We start from the raw sequence: 21,766 nt of genomic DNA, 5'->3' as shown, positions 1-21,766 counted from the left end.
GTGCCTAGACTAGGCCTGCGCAAAATACGGCCTGTGGGCTGGATCTGGCCTGCGAGGCTGCAGGGAGTCCCGGGCAGGTTCCCCGCTTGCCTTGCCCCACTTGCATGCCGCTCAGAAATGCAGCTGCGGGGCAGTTTTTCTTTAAAAACTGTGAATCCAGAAGGGAGGGAGGAAAGCTTTAGGAGGTCCTCCCACCCCCAGTACAATCCCGTTGGCTGGTTTCTGGCCAGAAACCGGCCAATGAGAGTTGCCTGTTTCAATAACAGGAAGCTATGAAGCACAAGGGGCTCCAGAGCACATCTGCATCCTGGGCAGGGGCAGAGCAGGCAAAGAGGCTGATTCAGGAACAGCTGCTGGCTGATAAGTCTCCTGTCCAGGCCTTGTCTCTGGCACCCCAGTCCCTCCCTTCCCCAACCCTTTGCCCATACCCAAATCCTCCCCCCCCCCCCACCGTACCCATATCTCCTCTCAGATCTGGCACCCTAATCTCTTGCCCCAGATCACAGTTCCCTCCTGCCCTCCCTGCACCCTCTCCTGTACACCAATTCCCTGCCCTAAGTCACAATCCAAACCCCTCCACCCCAGTCCAGTGCCCCAGGTCACAAATGCCTCCTTCACCTAACCTCCCTCCCTCACCAAGCTCCCTTCTGCATCTAATCTCCATCTCAGACCCTGCAACTCCTCCATTAATACCATGGAAGTGTGTGGCCCTCAACCACTCTTCAAATTCTTGGAGTGCCCCACTCATCAAAAATTATTGCCCACCCCTGACCTAGACCCACCGCTCCCATTCCTTTGACCTATTCAAGGTAACTCAAAAAGTGGGAACAACTCCTGAGGATAGCCTGGATTCCCTGAAGTTGGAGATATAGGAAACCACTTCAGAATCTCGAGGAGAAGCACAAGTACCCCAAAGGCCAGCTCAGAGCAGTACTGGGCAGTGTCACTGGAGATCAGGACCATGATATACAATGGGCCTGAAATACTGACAACAACATCGGGGGCTTGCTGGTTATCAGTTTCATGTGCTGAGCTACAGTAGCTACTGTTGATCTGGGAGATGGCACTGGGACCAAAGGAAGCAGCACAAGACCTGTTGTCACTGGTACTGTATCAGATGGATACATGGATGCCAACAAATGCACGTGCAATGTCCCAGCAAGGTACCATGGTGATGAATGACTAGCAGGAGCCATACAGAGAAGGTTAGTAGAGCCCTTACAGCTGCGTTGGCCTCTTGGGTGGTTGACAATGAAATAGGCCTTTGTTTTGCTGTCAGCCGGATTGATAGTTGTGCCAAGGAAGCAGCTGATCTCAGCTTCAAAACTCCAGCAAATCAAATATCTGTCTTTCATGTGATTCTCACCCAAGCACTTCAAGCAGCAAGAGTGAAGGTCTTTCATGGGAATTAAAGACCCATGGGTATTGAGGCACCCTGAACAGGGTTTGAAGCCAGGGACTTTGGCACAGGCTTGCCTACTATCAGGTGGAGCCTGGAGTTCACTATTCAGCCACAGCAACAGTTTTAGGTCATCTAACTATGATGGCATATTTGCTGAACAAATGAATTATCTGACAGCATGGCCCAATCACTGATACTAAGAAGGAAATGAAAGATGTGAAGGGTGACTCCCCAATTTGTGTCTTCAGCTTGCATCACAAGGACCAGCAGGGTGAAGATGTACCTGCTTATGGGGATACCACTACTGCAGTACTGGAGCACAAGATGCGCTCACACACACCCTCAGAGCGTAACGGACATACACAAGAACAAAAAAGTATAAATATTGTGGTATAAATATTCAAAGAGAAGAGCATTCCCCTTCTTGAGACAGAGAACATGGACAAATTTAGGCTTTTCCATTCTCTTTGCAATAGAAGGGACATTAAAGTTCAATTATCTTCTCTTTTCATCTCCTAGCAAGCAGGAATGTATCCATCTGTCAAGAGTCTATATAAAGTAGTACTAGAGAGTTAGACACTTTGAACTAGGTTTCAGGTTGTTAAACTATACAAAGGCAGGAAGCTGCAGATTGTGTCACTCAGATTTGTCCTAAAACTAAATGAGTTTGTACGGAATTCACACACCACTACTGTAGATATGAACACATTTACTAGGACAGCATTATATTGCATTTTTGTGATTTTAACCTAAAGGACAGACCCTTACAATTATTTGGATTTCAATTCTCATGAATAATCCTTCATGTTATATGCCATTAGTCATAATTCTGCACATAGACATCACCATTGTATTTTGACCATTTTATACTACGTCAGGTAATGTGAGCTCTAACTTTATGTACAGAACAATAAAAGAAGCTCAGGATCCTGCTTTATGCCTAAAGCTGGATGCCAATAAGAGGAATATATTCCTGCTGAGACATGAACACATGACTTTCAGACACTAAAGCAATTACTCTAATACATGGGTGGGCAAAAGGGCTGGGGGAGCGTGCCAAGCCTTTTCCAGGGCCTGGGTGCCTAGAGGGAACGGGGGGCAAAAAGGGCTCTCCCACCCCCAGACCAATCATGGTCTGGGGGTGGGGTAGCCCCGCCCCTTCCTGTTCAGGCATAGCTCCTTCCTGTTTAGGCTCCGCCCCTTCTGGGATGGCCAGGGGCTACTTCAAAAATTTTTGAAGTGGCCCCCAGGAAAAAATTATTGCCCACCCCTGCTCTAATACTTGAGAAAGCAGATCTCCTATCACAGGGCTACTCAATACGCGATCCGGGAGTGGGATCCTTTGAACATGGCCTCCACTGGGAACACGCTCTACAACAGGGAGTCGATATAATGGTCTTCTGTTGATATGTGTATTAGTAGTTAAATTCCTGGACTGTCATTGCTCATTAAAAGTCCTGTTATATGGGCGGGGGGGGGGGGGGGGGGGAAATCAAGAAAATACTGCATTTTATCAACATTAGCAGAACTGACTTAAATGGGGCCTGTGTGTTGTGCAGTCTTGCCTTAATCTTTGTATTCATGCCTGTCAATGTGAAATAAGCTATTTGCATATATTTGCATGTCTATGGAACTACACTTGAGTTGTGGCTCTCAGCATATTCTGTGAGTATCACTGTTGCTCCCAGGACTTCCAAAGTTGAGTAGCCCTGTCCTGTCAAGTAGTACCAAAAGTAGTAGCAGCTGCTCTCTTTTTGACCTACCAGCCACCAGTGAACAGAAACAATACTATAGGATATGGGGAGATTAAATTGCTCCTGACACACGGATATGCTATGTCCCCTGCTTATGCGGTTGCCCAGGAGAGATTCCAATGCTGCCCAGCTGATTAGCAGAACAGCCACACCTAGGTTTTTTTGTTTCTATAGATGGTGCACAAGAAATTTATTCCACACACAGATGGAAAAAAAATTGGCATATGGAGGAAAAAGATTAGACACAACACTGGTCAGCAGTGGCCAATGTATGACACGGGAACAAAATGCAGACAATGGAGTTCTACAGCATAACACCCTAGCCACCTTCATTAGTATAGAGGTTTGTTAAAGTGTGTTAAAGTGTCTGCCCATGGCTAGTCCAAACAGAAAAGAACAGAGCTACCGGTTAACAAGTTACTCCATTGGCTCAAGTAATAAATGTTTGTATTTGATGCTGAAGGTTCTGGAGATCAAACTCTCAATGGCTGTCAATACACATGCATTTATTGCCATAGTCAAAACAACTGCAAATGCTATTAATTGTCTGTTCTTCCTTCTGCTCAGTAACAATGACTGCAATTTAACAAATTTAAGTTTCTGCAACTCTATTTTAAAAGAAAACAAAAACAACTAACAGGTGGGAAATCAGGACAGGTCAGGTAGTCCTGTTTTCCCCCCACCCTAGAGATGGGGCAAGAATTGCTGGGAAACTTTGAGTTGTGGATATCCTCTTCAGCACACTTGCCAGAAAAATGTCATTGCTGAATGACAAAACACTGGAGGAAAAGGGTTTTGAAAAAACTGGTAAAAATAATGGTTAGAAAGGTTATTCTAGATGTGTCTTTTTGGTACTTAAGACTTTAAATGGGACGGAAAAACAAAACTTGCAAATAGATGGTCACTTTCCTAAATCTAATAAATGAATGTAGATGCTGTTCTACATCCATCTGGTATTGGGAAGAGGTGGTTGTTGTATAACAAACTGAGAACAACAAGGCACTGTGTTGCAAACACAGTTCTCAAAACCAAACCAAAACAACCCTGTGTGCTAATGCAAAAAGAAGTTCTAACTTCTGGCAAGCTCCTCTCATTGCTCTATGCTTGCCTGATTTCACTTGTGGTCATTTAGAAGCTCTCACTTGTGTATAAAATGCGAAAATAGAAGGAACTCTCAGTTTCACTTTCTGCATAGCAATCACATTATATTTTTCACTAGCTCTACAATAAGGTCTACGATGGCTCAGGGAAGTCAAATGCAAACAAAGGGGAGATGTATAACCAGGTTAAGTATTCAACCCTGATGACTTATGTGTTCTGGCACCAAGACAGGCCATGGCTCCATTACATGCTTCATTCAGTTAAAGTTCCCTCAACACCAAGTCATCCAGGGTGCAGCACTGGAACCATTTTCCACTAAAACTTCATTACTTTAATTTCTTATGCTGATTTTTGTAGCTTTTCCCATGATTTATTTTGAAATAATGAAAGTAAGGCTAATTTTCATAGAGTTTGATGAAATTTAACAATTACAGAAATATTTCTGTTAAACACATAATATCGGACAATTTAATGGCCTCTGAGTACGTATTACAAATCACTCAGTCATGGAACCAACATGCAAGAAAGACTAAGATCTGAAACTGAAACCCTTCATTGTTGGGGAAAGTAAGCATGTTTTCAGAACACCTGAGAACCTGAAGTAGTTCAAACCATCTGCTCACAGTCTCCAAAACTGTGGAAGGCTTGGTCCAAAATGATTTTGAACTAGTCACTAGTAGGATTAAGGGAATATATGCATTTTCCAAAAGCTAATCTCTGTACTTCATTCTTTAGTATTTGAAAGCCTTTATATTCATGTTGCTGGGTTTCCTAACTTGCTGTTGAGAAAGTTATTGAATAGATATTTTTGTAGTGATATTCCCTCCCTTGTACAAACCAAACTAAACAAAAAATCTTTTACAAATAATGCAAGAAAAATAACTAATACATATTACTGAGGGTTCCAAATCTAATGACCTTCACTATATTTATGAGATGGGAAACAGGACGGATTTGCACTACTGCATCCAGAGATGATGTATTTGTATCAAAATGCATCACCACTTCTAAAGAATATGTTTATTTATAGGAGATTCTTTGCACGGGTCGATAATTGTGTTATGATGGAATATAAGTGCATTGTAATGGATTATAAATGCATACCCAGCCTGGAAAAATATCTATGGACAAATTACAAAAAACAGAGCCATGGATGATTCAGTGCAGAGCCTAAGTACATTCCTTCCTCCTTCACTATGTAAAGATTTATTGGGCCCTGATTTAACTAAAGGGTTTCGGTTTAGTTTAAAAGCAACCAAACACAGAAATCAAGGCCTGGACCTATACTCTGCAGTGTTATATTTATCCCACACACCATCATTATCCAACTCATACAGCCTCACCTTAGTCCACGGATGTGCCTTAATCTGAGGGAATTTGAATTCAGTGTAGTTTGGATTCATTTCTCTAATTTGTTCCCTTGTAGGCGTTCCCAGGACCTAGAAAGGGAAAAAGAGAAATTGTTTACATATACTTCAAATCCAAAGTGATAAAGGGCCTAATAAAAAAAAAAAATCACTTGACCACGTGATCAACTTTACAATAAGAAAAGCCATTTTTTGTAACATGCAGTATGGTAGAGAATAGTGATAGAGCATTTGGCAAATCTAACTAAACCCTGCTACTAAGCAGTGCATTGAGACTCGGGGCACAGAGTAGATTATTCTCATTTTGAAAATGTACTTAATTTTATGAAAGACTTTCATTAGCTAAGGCATCTCTCTCAAATTCTTTGATGCTTCAAAGGAGAACCAAGCAGAATTTCACCAGATTAGGAATTGCATGAAAAGAATTATTTGATGAACATCTGTAATTTAGTAAGCTATAGTCTTACACCCAATTAAGGTACTAAACAATAGCACACCCAAATACATTTTACTAGTCATGAGTGAGAGGTTCTCTGATGAACTTAAAGGATCAAACCAGCATTACTGAAAGAAATAGAACAGATTTTATTAGATGGAGACTGATCTTTTTATATCTAAATTCAGACAAAGGGTTAACTGCACCTTATGTACAGGCATGCAAGTGACATACCTGTAGTTTACACATTTATTCTAGGAATAAAAGAATTTATGTGCATACAATAATCAAAATCAGCGCTATCTGTATGTACATTTCCATTAAGAAATATGTAATTATTTATTAAATAATTTGGTAGGTTTTTACAAATCTATGAGTATATTAATAGTTTTTGTTCAATTAACATTAATATCAGAAAAACGTCAAATCCTCTTCAGCAAATTTGAAAGTCCACTGTTTTGTTTGAATTCAGTCACTCTGGGTTCTGCTATTACAGAATACATTGTAGGAGAGGAAGACAAACTCAGGTGCCTCTTCGGACAGTCTCACAGTCATGTTACAACCTTGTGACAAATCTTTTGCCACAGAAATTAATGTAATGTTGACAATTCATAACTAAGATTTAAATTCAAGGATAAGCAGGAACTTAAGTTATGAAAAGCCTCTTGCTAAATATTGTCAGTTCTATTCATGACATTTTGTATTAATTTACCTCAGAAATTGCAAAGAAGCTTGGGGGGGGGAGGCATAGGTTACATACACCTTGAGTAAGTAAAGATTGTGGCCAACATGAATGAAAAGTGAAAAATAGATCTTTTCAAATAAATCTAAATTTTTGATTTATTTTCTAATTTTGACTGAATTTAATAGTTTTAGAAGATATAGGACTGACTGCTTTGACAAGTGAAATCCTATACTTAACCATATAAAAGTCACAATACAGGCTTCAGCAGTGCAATCTTGCATTACACCATCTCCTGTCAATGGACATCAATCAGAACTAGGGATGTAAAAGATTAGTCAACTAGTCAACTATCCGATAAGCATTTGCTTATCGGATAGTCTTTTGACTAGTCAATATCCTTCCTCCCCCACCCCCCACTTTGCTGCCTCTAGGAGATAGAGGGTTCTTGTACATTTCGAAGGAGGAATGTGTAAGTGCCTATCAACTAGTTGACCACAGGTAGTCAATTAACCACATTTTAACATCCATTATCAGCTCTGGGAAACCAATCTCTAAGGGCAGGGCTGGTTACAGCTTAATGCTTATTTAAAACAGCAACCTGAGAGTGAGCGACTACATTCAGAGCTGGTTGAAAAATTTCTGCCACAGTGCCTTTCCCATTAGAAAACACCAATTCATTGAAAGTGAAATGTTTTGCAGGAACTTACAGATTTCAACTAATCTTTCAAAAGCACACCAAGCAGGTGTCCTCTCAGCTAGCCTGCTTGTTCCTCTCACTGCTCATCTGTAAGGAGCTTTGGAGCCAGGTACCCCACAAGCCTGCCTAGTTGCTAAACAACTGGAAGCCTAGGAGCCTTGACTCCTAAGCTTCTCCACAGCTCAGCTAGCAGGCTGCCTTGCAGTCAGGGTTCCCAGGCCTTTCCAAACCAAGGTACAGTAGGTTCTGTGACAACTGTCAACATTCTGACATTTTATCCTGATTCAAGATCTCTCCCCCTGCTTGCAGTTTAAAAAAACTGCAACAAACAAAAACCTCACATATTTTCATAGAAGTAAAATTCACTGTTCTTCACTACTCTAGTTCAGGAAAAGACAAACAAATAGTCTAGCAGCAACTTAAAGACTAACAAAACATGTAGATGGTATCACAAGCTTTCGTGGGTGCAACCCCCTTCTTCAGTTGTCATCTGAAGAAGTGGGTTACGGCCATGAAAACTCATGATACCATCTACACATTTGTTGTTTAAGTTTTTTCCTGTTACAGGCTAACTTGACTATCCCTCTGATGCTTTAGTTCAGCTGCTCTCAAACTAAGTCGGGACCCGAAAGCAGATCACAATCCCTTTGCTTAACTGGGACACTAGGGATGGCTTAGATTTGCTGGAGACCAAGGCCAAAGCCCAAGCACCACACACAAAGCCCAAGCAAGTATGAACAACTTGGTGCTGTAAACAGATTTGGGGTGCTTTCAGCTCGTGGCAGAGATAGAGCTAAAAAAAAAAGAAAAGAAGGACAGGAGAATAAATAAGAGTGAATTGTTTTAATGTTTTATGCCTACCAAATTACATAATTCAATTCCAAAAATAAGCAACAGCTGTGCCAAGTGTAAATGGTAATTGTTAGAGCACATGTTCAGAATGTGAACACAAATAAATACTGGACAAAGATCTGCTGAATCTCTCTATCATCTTTGTTCTTTTACTTTTTGAGTTCTAGGTATACTGGAATGAAAAATTCATAAATTAGTATATCTGTTTACAATATACAGAGGTAATTGGTTAAACTCTCAAGAGTGCCTAAGTGACTACTTAGGCATTTGAAAATGACAGTTGACAGAAGCAAGTGACTGCAGCTGGAGCTGAATTGAAGAGTGAACCTGAGAATGCAATGGGGCTGGATGTAGCTTACAAACAAGGGAGAGTCGAAAGGCAGAAGAAAATGGGCCAAGACACCACTGTCCTTTTGGGTATCCTGATCATTCCTATCTGAATAATCAGGAGGATCATCCATGGAAGGAAATACTCACTGACAAAGTAGATGCTTTTGTGGTTCTCAAGACAGAAAGAGCAGTGGACAGATCAGACGTCAGAGTTAGGGATGTAAGGGTGTCGTTGAATAACCGATAAGCAAAAGCTTATTGGCTAATGCTATTAACTATTCATATTTAAATGCAGAGCTGCAGTGGGGGACCTATCCTCGCTGCAGCTCTGTATTTAAAATGTAGTAGGAGCCAGGCAGGCAGGCAGCCTGGCTTCCGCTGCCTTTTAAATGCAGAGCTGCAGTTGAGTTTGGTCCTGGATCCAGCACAAGCCGGGCTACCTGCCCGCCCAGCTCCTACTGCCTTTTAAATTGCACCACCACAGCAGAGTTTGGCTGTGGACCCAGTGAGAGCTGGCACTTAACTGGGCTGCCTTTCCTTATCAATTAGTTGAGTAGTCAATAAATATTTTATCAACTACTCAAGTAAATTAACCACTTTTTAACATCCCTAGTCATCTTTACAGAAGACTTCCCTCTTGACAACTGATCCACAGAAGGATCCAAACCAGGCCATTATTACAGGACTCATGAAGGAAAAGTAACTTACGCATGGAAATACCTCAGGGGGGTTTGTGGAACCCAGGACTCCTCACTCACTCTATATACAAACACTGGAAGTCTAACTAATGAGATGGCTTAACTAGAGTGCCTCTTACTGAATGAAGATATTGATATAATAGGCATCTGTGAAACTTAATGGAATTAGGATAATCAATAGGACACAGTAATACCAAGGTACAAAATATATTAGGACAAAACAGGTCATGCTGGTGGAGGAGTGGCACTAGCTGTGGGGGGGAGTGGGGAGCATAGAATCAAATTAAGTAAAAATCGTAAATTAACCAAATAGTTACATAGAACCTTTATGGATAGTAATTCCATGTTCTAATAAATATGAATATAGCAGTAGGGATATATTACTGACCACCTGACCAGGATAGTGATATTAACTGTGAAATGCTAAGAGAGATCAGAGAGGCTATAAAAATAAAGTCAATAATAATGGGGGATTTCAACTACCCCATGTTGACTGGGTACACATCCATTCAGGACGGGAAGCAGAGAAAGTTTCTTGATGAGTGTCTTAAGTCATTGCTCTTGGGGCAGCTGGTTCTGGAACCCATAAGAGGAGAGGCAATTCTAGATTTAGTCCTAAATGGATCTGGTCCAATAGATGAATATAGCTGGACCACTTAGTAATAGTGACCATAATATAATGAAATTTAACATCCCAGTGGTGGGGAAAACACCTCAGGAACCCAACATTGTCTCATGTAATTTTAGAAAGCGGAACTACACAAAACACAGGAGATTAAAACAGAAATTAAAAGGTACAGTGCCAAAGTAAAATCCCTGCAAACTGTATGGAAACTTAACATTACCATAAGATAGGCTCAACTTAAATGTATACCCCCAAATTAAAAAACACAGTGCCACCATGACTTAAACAAGTAAAAAAACCAGAAACAGCTAAAAAAGCATTGTTTAAAAAGAGGAAGTTAAATTCTAGTGAGGAAAATAGGAGGATAAAGTCAGTCAAATAAAGTGTAAAAATATAATCAGGAAGGCCAAAAAGGAATCTGAGTAACAGCTAGCCAGAAACTCAAAAAAACAGAAATTTTTAAAGTATATTGCTAAACAACCACTCGACAATAGAGATGTTAAAGGAGCACTCAAGGACAATAAGGTCATTTGTGGAGAATTGAAATGAATTCTTTGCTTCAGTTTTCACTGCTAAGGATGTGAGGGAGATTTTAAGTGACAAAACTGAGGAACTGTCCCAGACTGAGTTCTCAGAGGAGGTTTTGGAACAAACTGGTGAACTGAACAGTAATAAGTCACTAGGATCAGATGGCATACACCCAAGAGTTCTGAAAACTCAAATGTGAAATTGTGGAACCACTAACTGTGATTTATAACCTCTCTCCTTTAAATCATCGACACCACCAAAAGACTGGAGGACAGCTAATATGACCTCAATTTTTAAAAAGGGCTCTAGAGGTGATCCTAGCATTTGCAGGCCAGTAAGTCTAATTTCAGTACTTGGCAAATTGTTTGAAACTATAGTAAAGAACAATTGTCAGACACAAAGGGTATGTCTAGATTACATGGCTCCGTCGACAGAGCCATGTAAAATAGTTTACTCGGCACAGTCAAAGAAGCAGGGATTTAAATAATCCCCACTTCATTAAAATAAAAATGGCCATCGCGCTGTGCTGACGATCAGCTGATCTGGCACAGTGCAGCAGTCTAGACGCGGTGCAGTCGACAAGGGAAGCCTTTGTCGACCGCTCCGGTAAATGAGCCTGTCGACAGCTCCGGTGAAACGAGGTTTACCGGAGCAGTCGACAAAGGCTTCCCTTGTCGACCACACTGTGTCTAGACTGCTGCGCTGTGCCGGATCAGCTGATCGTCAGCACAGCGCGGTGGCCATTTTTATTTTAATGAAGCAGGGATTATTTAAATCCCCGCTTCTTTGACTATGCTGAGTAAACTATTTTTCATGGCTCCGTCAACAGAGCCATGTAGTCTAGACGTAGCCATAGATTAACATCATCTGTTGGGGGAGAAAGTCAACATGGTTTTTGTAAAGGGAAATCATGCCTCACTAATCTACTAGAATTCTTTGAGGGGGTCAGCAAGCATGTGGACAAGAGGGATCCAGTGGATATAGTATATTTCGATTTCCAGAAACTGGTTAAAAGATAGGAAACACAGCATAGGAATAAATGGTCAGTTTTCATAATGGGGAGAAGAAACTAGTGGCGCCCCACAGGGATCTGTACTGGGACCTATTCTATTCAACATTCATAAATGATCTGGAGAAAGGGGTAAACAATGAAGTGGCAAAATTTGCAGATGATACTAAACTGCACGAGACAGTTAAGACCAAAGCAAAAAGTGTTAAGTCTAAAGCAGTGTTTCCTGATTCTATTTGGCCACGGAACCCTTTTCAGCTTAAAATAATTTCAAGGAACCCCTGGGGTTCCCACAGTAAAATTTGGCAAGCAAAAAAAAAAAAAAAAAAAAAAAACAGAATTGGTCGAGCAAAAAAACCCTGCAAAATACTCTGTCTCTTTAAGAGGGGGCAGGGCAATGCCACATTCTCGCGGAACCCTTACTCTTGCTTTGTGGAACTCTGGGGTTCCACAGAGCACCAATTGGGAAACACTGGTCTAAAGTGAAGAGCTTCAAAAGGCGCTCACAAAACTAGGTGACAGGGCAACAAAATGGCAGATGAATTTTAAGGAAGAAAAATTCAAAGTAATGCATATTGGAAAACATAAGCCCAACTAACGACAGGACAAAGTTAGCGGTTTATCACTCAAGAGAGAGATCTTGGATTCAGTATGCATAGTTCTCCGAAAACATCCACTCAATGTACAGTGGCAGTCAGAAAAATAAACAAGGTTAGAAATCATTTAAAAAAATGGAGAATAAGACAGAGAATATCTTATTGCCTCTATAGAAATCCATGGCACTCCCACATCTTGATTACTGAGGCAATATATCTGCACACAACTCAAAAAAGATATCTTGGTATTTAAAAAAAGTTCAGAAAAGGGAACAAAAATGCCTAGGGGTATGGAACAGCTGTCATATAAGGAAAGATTAAAAAGACTGGGACTTTCCATCGTAGAAAAGAGGAGACTAAGGGGGGATACAATAGAGGCCTATACAATCATGACTGGTGTGGAAATAGTCAATAAAGAAGAGTTATTTACATGTTCCCATAGCACAAGAACTAGGGGTCACCACATGAAATTAATAGGCTGCAGGTTTAAATCAAACAAAAGTAAGTTTTTCTTCACTCAATGCACAACCTGTGGAACTCCTTGCCTGAGGATGCTGGGAAGACGAGGACTTTAACAGCACTAAAAAAAAAATCCTACATAAATTCATGGAGGTTAGATCCCTCAGTGGCTATTAGCCAGGATGGGTAGGATCTCTAGCCTTTGTCAGTCAGAAGCTCAGAATGGGTGACAGGAGATGAATCACTTGATTACCTACTCTCATTGCTCATGGGGTGCCTCTCTGGCACTGGCCACTGTTAAGACAGGATACTGGGCTAGCGCCACCCCTGTTCTATGCCAACAAGAAAGGGGGTTCTTTTCTGTTGGTATAATTATTCCTCCTCTATAATAGGTGCAAGTGATTTGTATGGGAGCACTACATATGGGGGAGTATTTCCTGCAGACATAGCACTGGTGTGGGTATCACTTAAGTGACTATAACTTGTGTCGCTCAGTGGAGTTGTTTTTTCAAACTCCCGAGTGACGTAATTATATCAACATAAATGGGTGGTGTAAATTTGCCCTAGAAGTGCACATGGTCATAAAGCATTTATACTAACAAATATTCACAAGAAAAAAAAAAGCCTAATACTCTCATACCAGTTTGTTGAAAGGCATAATCAATTAATTAGTGGTTTATAAACAACTACAGAAGAAAAGTGCCACAGATGTGTCAAGTACTTATTAAAAGATTTTAGGCTGGAGGACTCTCAACCTACAACTTGGACACCGTCCCACAGAATTCATGAAAAAAAAGCCAACCAGAAACATGAATTTCTTTTGTTAATAGAAACAAATGCAAACTTGCTCTAATAAGACACTCCATCACTATGGTTGATGTGCAGACAATTGTTCGTCTTTTTATGTTGCCAGCAATTACTGAACATGAGGAAACTACAGAGGAAGAACTGAACTTTTTGAGAGAGAGGGTTGCACAATGGCAAGAAAGAAATGCCAAAACACTTCCTCTATGAACGGAAAGAGAGGATTAACTTTAAGCCATGTCAGATGCTAGCAGGTGTTCTGTAGCACAGGCAGCCCATCTCCACAGCATACTTTCACTCCTTTTGGATGCAATCCTGCATGACAAAATATTCTGCCCCCACAATCTCTTCTTTGGTAGAAGCAGCTTTTCTTTGCCACTTACTATAAATGAATTGATGTATATTCATCTTTTCAAAAACTGAGCCCAAAATAGTACCTTGATATTTGAGTTCAAGCCACATATTATATTTGCAAACCATTTTTAGCACTCAGCTCTGTAAAAGTGTCTCAGACTATAAAAATTACACACTGTTAGATTCCTGACACTTTACAGCTTTCATGTTTTTTCCTTCATGGACACCAGACAAAATTTATTCTTCCTATTCTAGTCCGAGAGGTATTGGAAAAGAGGGGACAGTTATGATTACTTTTTCTAAAATAGGCATAATCCTGCTGTTAAGTGTCAGGAGTCATTATCCAGGCTGGGAACAGAAGAAAGTTTGCTGGCTTAGTCTCACTGTACATGGACAAACTATAGAGAAGCTCTTTTCATACTTTTTTTTTCAGTCTGCACTGTGCCATTTAGAATGGATTTTTGGTAATGCTAGAATGGGAAAAACCGCTTTGCCCAACATACTGCCTGTCTGCATTTGGGGTGAATTGATTAGGTCATAATCACTATAATATTTTTCTGGAGATGAGGATCAGCTTTTCTTTGGAAGATTTCTTATTGGTGATGTGAGAACTGCAGCAACATACTTTCCTGAGAGGATGAATTGCTCCTTTAAAAACAAAATTGTTTTTGTTTTACACACAATGATTCTCACAGGAAGACAGAAGTGTTATTTGTCCTATAGTAACCATGAAACTTTGAGATGTTGCAGTCAATATGGATCCACCAGTAGATGTACACACATCTCAGTCAATACATATTAGTTTGTTTTGAACAGTTGTGTCCATCAGCACAGCACATGCCCTAGGGATGTAAGCAACTAGTCGATTATCCGTTAATCAAATGCTTATTGCATAGTCAACTAGTGCTTATTGCATAGTCAACTTCTATCAGAGACAGGCAGCAAGAGGAGGGAAGCAGGATCCAGTGCTGGGGGGAGCCAGCTTAAAAGCCGGTTGCCCCCAGTACCATATCCATGGGGAGAAGGGGCAGGGACACAGCAGGAAACCAGTGGCGATTCCAACTTTGAAATACAGCAAGACCAAGTGCCATGCGGAGCCTGGGTAGAAGCTGACAAACAGCTCCCCCATTGGCCCTGCGCTCCCTACTTTTGAAATGTACAAGCTCGTGGGAAGGGCTCTTGTACATTTCAAAAGCAAAGCACCACAGGTGGTGTGAGGCCAGCAGGGGACTGAAAGTCCCCTGCTGGCCCCACATTCCTGGCAGCATTTTCCTTTTGAAATGTACAAGAGCCATTCTTGGGCTCTTGTACATTTTAAAAGCTGGGAGCGCAGGGCCATCGGGGGATTGCTTGAGTCCCTGCTGGCCATGCTTTCCGTGGCGCTTCTACCTTTGAAATGTAGCAAAAGCTGGCAGGGCTCATGCTACATTTCAAAGGCAGAGGTGCCCTTATCAACTAATGGAATAATTGATGCAAATTACATCAACTATTCGATTAGTTGATTAATCTAAATTTTATATCCTTAATATGTCCTGGAGCTACTTTTACACCTAGGTGAGAACATAAATGGCAGAGAGGCCACAAAACTCATTCAGTTCACTTGCCATAGTAGCCAAGGACTCCAAAAGCAAGGATGGATGTAAGGTAGATAGTGGGAACCACACTGAGCGAAACAACTCAAAAAGCTACTAGTCTCAGAGAGGTAGCCATGTTAGTTTGCGTCTACAAAACCAACAAGGAGTCCTGTGGCACCTTAGAAACTAACAAATGTTTTAGGGCACAAGCTTTAATGATTAAAAACCACTGTATCAGATGAATTGGAGTGGAAGTTACAAGTTACAGAAGCAGGGATGGAGATATATCTAGATCTAGATATAAAAAAAGAAGGAAGTTATGTATCAAGTGTAGGACCAATGAGGCCAATTCAGTCAGGGTGGATATGGTCAAGCACAGCAGAGGATGAGGTGGTGTGAATACCAGGAGAGGGGAAATTGCCTTTGCAGGGAGATAACCAATCTAAATCCTTAATCAGTCCTAATCGAATTGTATTGAACTTGCAAATAAATTGTAGTTTTGCAGTTTCTTTGTAATCTGGTTTGGAAGATTTTTTTGGTAGAAGGATGGCTAATTTTAAATACGTTACTGAATGTCCAGGGAAATTAAAGTGTTCTCCTACGGGTTTATGTATGTTACCACTTCGGAGGTCTGATTTGTGTCTATTTTTCCTTTGGCACAGAAACTGTCTGGTTTGGCCAATATACATGGCAGAGGGGCATTGCTAGCACATGATGGCATTAGTGGATGTGCAGGTGAATGAGCCACTGATGGAGTGGCTTATATAGTTGGGCCCTGAGATGTTACTTGCATAAATATGTAGAGTTAGCAACAGGGTTTGTTGCAGGGATAGGTTCCTGGATAAGTTTATCTATGGTGTGGTGCTACTGCTTTCCACACCAAGAGTTTGCTGTGCATCTGATGACAGAGTGTAATGGACTCATCTAGGTCAAAATCTTAGGGGCCACAGGTGAGGTCTGGCAAACAGTATCATATGCATGCATATCAATATATCATCTAATACCACAAGCCAAGTTTGTTTTTTTTCCTGGCACAGCGGTGACAGCAGTGACAAGAAATTGCCCCGACAGCTTTGTGCTCTCTCTCTCTCTCTCGCTTGTGCTATCTCTCTCCCGTTTACCATAGCTCCTATCTTCTCAGGTGGTATATGAGGTGATATTTTCATAGCTAAAGACAAGAAAACAAAGCCTGTGTATATTTAGGTTCACTGCTGCCGCTTGCTGATACCTGCTTCGAACAGTCTATCTTACATGTAACAGAAGATGTGGATGCTCTGTTCTCAAAGGTGTGCCATTACCACTGCTAGCCATTCTGTGAAGACTCTTGGTTCGAGTGGAGTAACTTCCTTTCCTCTGTAAATACTTTTGGCAAAATAAAATTCCCCTCCCCCTTCCCAAAATCAAACCAAGCCTCCCAAACATATTTTGGGAATACTGAAACAGTTGATTTTAAAAAAAAAATCAAAACAAACTCTTCTTAAGTGAAAAGTTGTTTGATTCAATGTTTCATTTAGAAAATGTATCTACAGTATTTGATATTCAAAACATTTCATTTTGACATGAACATTGTTTTTAAAATGTTTTGCTTTGGCCATAACCAGAACTTTCAGTTCTGGATCTAAATGAAAAAAATGTTTTTGCTTTGGCAATAGAACCCATCCCCAAAATCAACTATTCACTCATCTCTATTTCTGGTTCCATTTAAATGGCAGTGCCAATATTGGTAATGACTTAGCTATTCTCCCAGCCCAGTGGAAGTACCCCAGATTTGTAGTAAAGCCATGTGGAAATATGGATCCTGCAAGACAAGAGACATGAACCAGTCTTGAACATGCAGAGTAGCTATGAATGAAGATGTCCAAACATCCACATGTCTGACAGCAAACCAAGCTAGTGGAAAGGGGAAGGAGGCTCCTGAAATATCTGCCAAAGCTGCTGCCACTGTGACAGTGCAGGGTGAAGGACTGAGGACCACAATGAAAGGCATATCTTCTAGAATTGATTTTTCTTTTCCTTAACAGGCATTCAGACTTTCTATTGAGTTTGGTAATCGCATAATTTTGGTAAAGAGAGGGTGTATAGATCCCCAAGGAACTTAAAATGGACAGTGAAACTTTCAGTGAATGATGCACTTCATGGGCTCAGCTGCTGAAGAACTCCATCCCTACCAAAGTGCAAATCCACAATGGTGCTTTGTACCTCTTTCTGGATTCTTGATGCTAGCAGCCATAAAAGCTGCTCCTGAAGAAAGCAGTGGTCACTGTCCGCTGACCAAACAATTATTTTATGTGTCTATGGTTACTTCCAGAATTTGACCCTCCTATGATGTTTTTTCCTATTTTCCTGTAGAATTTTGGATATGAAAGGGATGACTATCATCCCACGTAGCAAAGTTCTATGTTGCAAATAGGGTCTAGTAAAATTCATAATGCAGAGCCGCACGGAGGTAAAAGAACATGCCCTGTGCCTAAAGATGTCTAGTTTCTTAGTTTTTCCTTTGAGATGCCTTTTGTGGATCTTGGCTTCTTTTATAGGCACTCAGTACCTCTTCCACAAATTTAGCTGTGGAGGAAAGCGAAGTCAGAGTTTGCCACAGGCCCTTTGCTGGTTCAAATAAACCCTCATTGATCAAGAAAGAGATCATGGACAGACTTGCAGGGCTCATTTGAACCAAATAGCTTGTGAGATTACTTTCCAATGGGCTCAGAGGATAGCTATGTGGAAATGCGGATTACTGTAGTTTTAATGTCCAGATCTCAACAATTTGGGACAGAAGTCTCTGGAAGTCTTACAGTCATCAACTACTAGTACCAATGTTCCCTCCAATTTTTCCCACCCATATGCAGAATGTATTGTATGATGTGCACCAATATAGAGGCCATGTGTGCCCTTCATCTTCATACTGATGCACAAAGTTCGTGTGACAGGGGTGGGCCAAGGGTTTTGGAGTTTGGGAGGAGGCTCATGGCTGAGGTGCAGGATGGGGACGTAGGCTCTTGGGGATCAGGCTGCTCTGGAGACAGAGGGTTCCCTCTCCCCACCATGGAATACTGGGTAGAGGTGCTGACTACTAAGGTGCTCTGGAGCTCCCTCGCTGCTCCTCTTCCCCCAGTGCCTCTCATGCACTGGTGACCTCGCTGACCAACTCCTCCCCTGCCCACCTCAAATGGTTGATTTGAGGCATTCAGGAAGCTCACAGTGAAAGATGCTCTGGGGATGGGGAGAGGAGGCATGGAAGAAGTGGGGTAGGGGCTTGGTGGAATGTTCCAGGGCTGGGACATAGGTACCTCTGCCACAGCAGGTCCAGGCCGGGGCAGGGGTGTCTCTCCCCCACCACAGCAGGTCCAGGGCTGGGGGAAGGAATTTGTCCGCACTGCAGCCCTAAGTGCCTGCGCAGCACTTAACAGGTTGCTGAACACAGCTCAGAAGGCACTTAGGTGCGAATGCCATTTCCTCCTCTAGCAGTGACGATTTCTTAGACAGGGACTGAAGATGCTGCTAACGCCTCGTTATCTATTTCTGGATATCAACATCCAGCACTGGCAGGGATGTATTGCTTTGAAAATTTTGTGTTTTTCACACTACATGTGCCTTCTGAATGAAGTCTGGAAAAAAGCTGTTTTTGGACTAAAGTTACAAATATCAAACAACAGAGGGAATACGGTCTTGCGATCAGAGTGAAGCTGGAGTCAGTTCTGTCACTGATTCAGTTTAACTATTTGTCTCAGTCTCCCAACCTGTCTATGGCAGGGGAGCGCACTCCAAGAATTTAGTAAGTGGTCGAGGGCCACACCCTTCCATGATATTAATAGAGATGGTGTGGGGTCTAGAATGGAGGTTGGGTTCATAAGGGAGCTGGGGGTAAAGGACTAGGGGGTGCAGGAGATGGTGTGGGATCAGGGGGGAGTTTGGATGAAGGAGGTAGTGACCTGGAGTACAGAAGGAGGTGCAGGATCCAAGAGGGAGTATGGATGCAGAAGAGTTTTCCGGCCCAGGGGAGGGATTCAGGAGGGAGTGCAGGATCAGACGTTCTGCCCTGGAGCATCGGTTGGGGAGGGAAAGGGGGAGAGAAGAGGAGGAGGAGTAGAGCAGGGATTAGGGTGCAGGGTCTGGGAAAGGGTAGATGTACAAGAGGAGCAGGGTTGGGAGAGGAAGAGGCTAGGATGGCAGATGCAGGCTTTGGCCAGGAGGCATTTATATCAGCAGCTCCTGGCTAGCAGCCCAGCAGCTTCCTTAGCCAGACTCCCTGCCTTCCATGTGCCTGCAGGCCACTCCAAGCAGCCAGCAGGGGCCATGTGTGGCTCTGAAAGCTGCAATCTGGAGGGGGAGAGGTAGTTTGCACACTGCCTGTCCTGAAAACAGGCAGCTCCCATTGTTCAGAAAATGGCCAATATGAGCTGCGAGATTGTGCTGGGGATGGAAGCAGCATGTGAAGCCTCATCCTCCTGGGCTCCCAGTGGTCCGAGAGTTGCCCTGAGCAGCATCTGGGGGCAGGACAAACAGGGAACATGGTTGAGGCTCAATTGGGTAGATTTGGCCTGCCAAACTGCCAGCACACACTGCATTTTGACTGCCTACGAAAACAGTAAAACTTATCTCTCTCACGTGCATACAACAGAGAGGTATGGGCACTAGTCTCAGAATCCACTATTACTGGTTTTTCTGGGTTGGGCCACAAGCATATATGCTGCCTAAAATATCCATTTGCTTCTAGAGGTGATTATCTGAAGATGATCTGGTTCAGGTACACTTTGCATGCTGCCCCTTAAGCTTTACACCAGGAGTGGGGAACCTCAGGCCCCCTTGTCTGGATCTGATCCCCGAGGTTCAGGGCTCCCCACCAGCATTAGGGAGCCAATGCTGGCGCTCCAGCCCCACTGCTGCCACACTATATGGCTGGAGCACACAATCTACAAGCCTGGGCCCCCCGTAGGTTCTTGTGTACAAGAGGAATGTGGGGAGTGCTTTTCTCCATCTCAGTCAGGGGGCTTTTTGGTTTCTCACTTGTGCGGCCCCCGACTGATTTTTCTGTGGATCAGTGGCCCCCGTACCAAATGTTCTTTACCCCTGGTTTACACAATCCTCACCTGCAGACCTTCGAGCATCCGTGGGGCTCATACTAGCTTGCCAACTCAGGAACCAGTTAGACCAGTGATCACCAACCAGTAGATCGGGATCTACTGATAGATCTTGGAGCCTCTGACAGGTGATCCTGACTGGTTTGGCCAAGAGGCTATCAAGTGCTGGCACTTCAGCTGCCCTTCCCCCTTACCGCCGCACATCTCCTGCCTTTGCCTTTGAGCTGTCTCACACCACCCATGGGAGTCTCCTGCTTGCTGTGAAGAGCAGGGGAAGGAGAGGAGGGGTTGCTGATGTCAAGGTGCCCCCTTCCACTCTGTATTCTATCTCTACAGAACAGAATGAGGGGCACAACAGGACTTGGGAGGGAGTTTGCTGGCTGCCTTTGGGAGCAGTGCAGGGCCAGGGCAGGGGTGAGCCGGCCTTAGCCCCACTAAACCACAATCCAGGAGCCACCTGAGGTAAGTAGTGCCTAGTCAGAGCCCACATCCTGCAGCCCTACCCCAGTCATGACCCCCCTCCTGCAGCTCAAGTCCCTGCCCTATCCCCGAGCACCCCTGCATCCAAACACCCTCCCAGAGCCTGCACCTAGAACCCCCTCTGGCATCCCAACTTCCTGCTGCACGCTCAGCTCAGAGCCCCTCACTCCAGATCCCTTAATCCAAGACCAAAGCCTGCACCCCAACCTGCTGCCCCTCCTGGTGAAAGTGAGGAAAGATGGGGGAGGGAAGGAGGGAGGATGGAGCGAGCAGGGGGTGAGGCCTCAGAGAAGGGGCACAAAGGAGGCAGGGCAAGGGTATTTGGGTTTGAGGTAGATCTTGGATTGTGCTTAAATTTAAAAAGCGATCCCATGCTTAAAAAGGTTGGAGATCACTGTGTTAGACTGATCCCTTCTGTTCTTTGCAAGGGAATTACCATGATGAATTAGACTGGTAGCACACCCAATCAAATACCTTGTTCATGATGCTGGAGCCATTAAGAAATGCTTCAGAAAAGGATACCAAAAAATCCTATAATGGACCATGATGGAAAAATTAAACCAGAGGAAAACTTCTCTTTAGTGGTTGGCTTATACCTGATCCATGAGTGTTCATCTCTCTTCAGTTTTAGTTGAATGTATGTATATTTTTAATATAAGTGCGGATTTTCTAGTATGAACATTAGTTACAGTAATGATGAGAGGTGAAGCAAATGCTTTCTTTTAAATATAGTGCTCACACATTTTCCTCAAAAGCATAAACAAATGGATGACTCCTCCCCTGTAAAGTAATTAGGGAATCTACATATCTGGCTGAAACTGTGGGTACTTCTCTCACTTGTTCCCCCCACTACTTTTGTGAATTCTACACTTAATTTCACCATTTTCTTCTCGCTCCAACTGAAACTAAATCTTCTTTCCCCATCTCATCTCCTGCC

General features: G+C 42.7%; 1 protein-coding gene across 4 annotated transcripts in view; it reads right to left on the bottom strand.

Moving 5' to 3' along the window:
• Window positions 1-21,766, bottom strand: part of GSK3B (glycogen synthase kinase 3 beta) — a 226,812-nt gene that overhangs the window by 41,364 nt on the left and 163,682 nt on the right. For all 4 annotated transcript variants that reach the window (XM_075905473.1, XM_075905448.1, XM_075905459.1 and 1 more), the window contains exon 8: window positions 5,601-5,696. In XM_075905473.1, the coding sequence (XP_075761588.1) occupies window positions 5,601-5,696 (96 nt within the window). The remainder of the gene's footprint in view (window positions 1-5,600; window positions 5,697-21,766) is intronic.

This window comes from Pelodiscus sinensis, chromosome 1, assembly GCF_049634645.1.
Source record: "Pelodiscus sinensis isolate JC-2024 chromosome 1, ASM4963464v1, whole genome shotgun sequence".
In the NCBI taxonomy this organism is placed as follows: domain Eukaryota; kingdom Metazoa; phylum Chordata; order Testudines; family Trionychidae; genus Pelodiscus; species Pelodiscus sinensis.
This window is presented reverse-complemented; position numbering and strand designations above follow the sequence as displayed.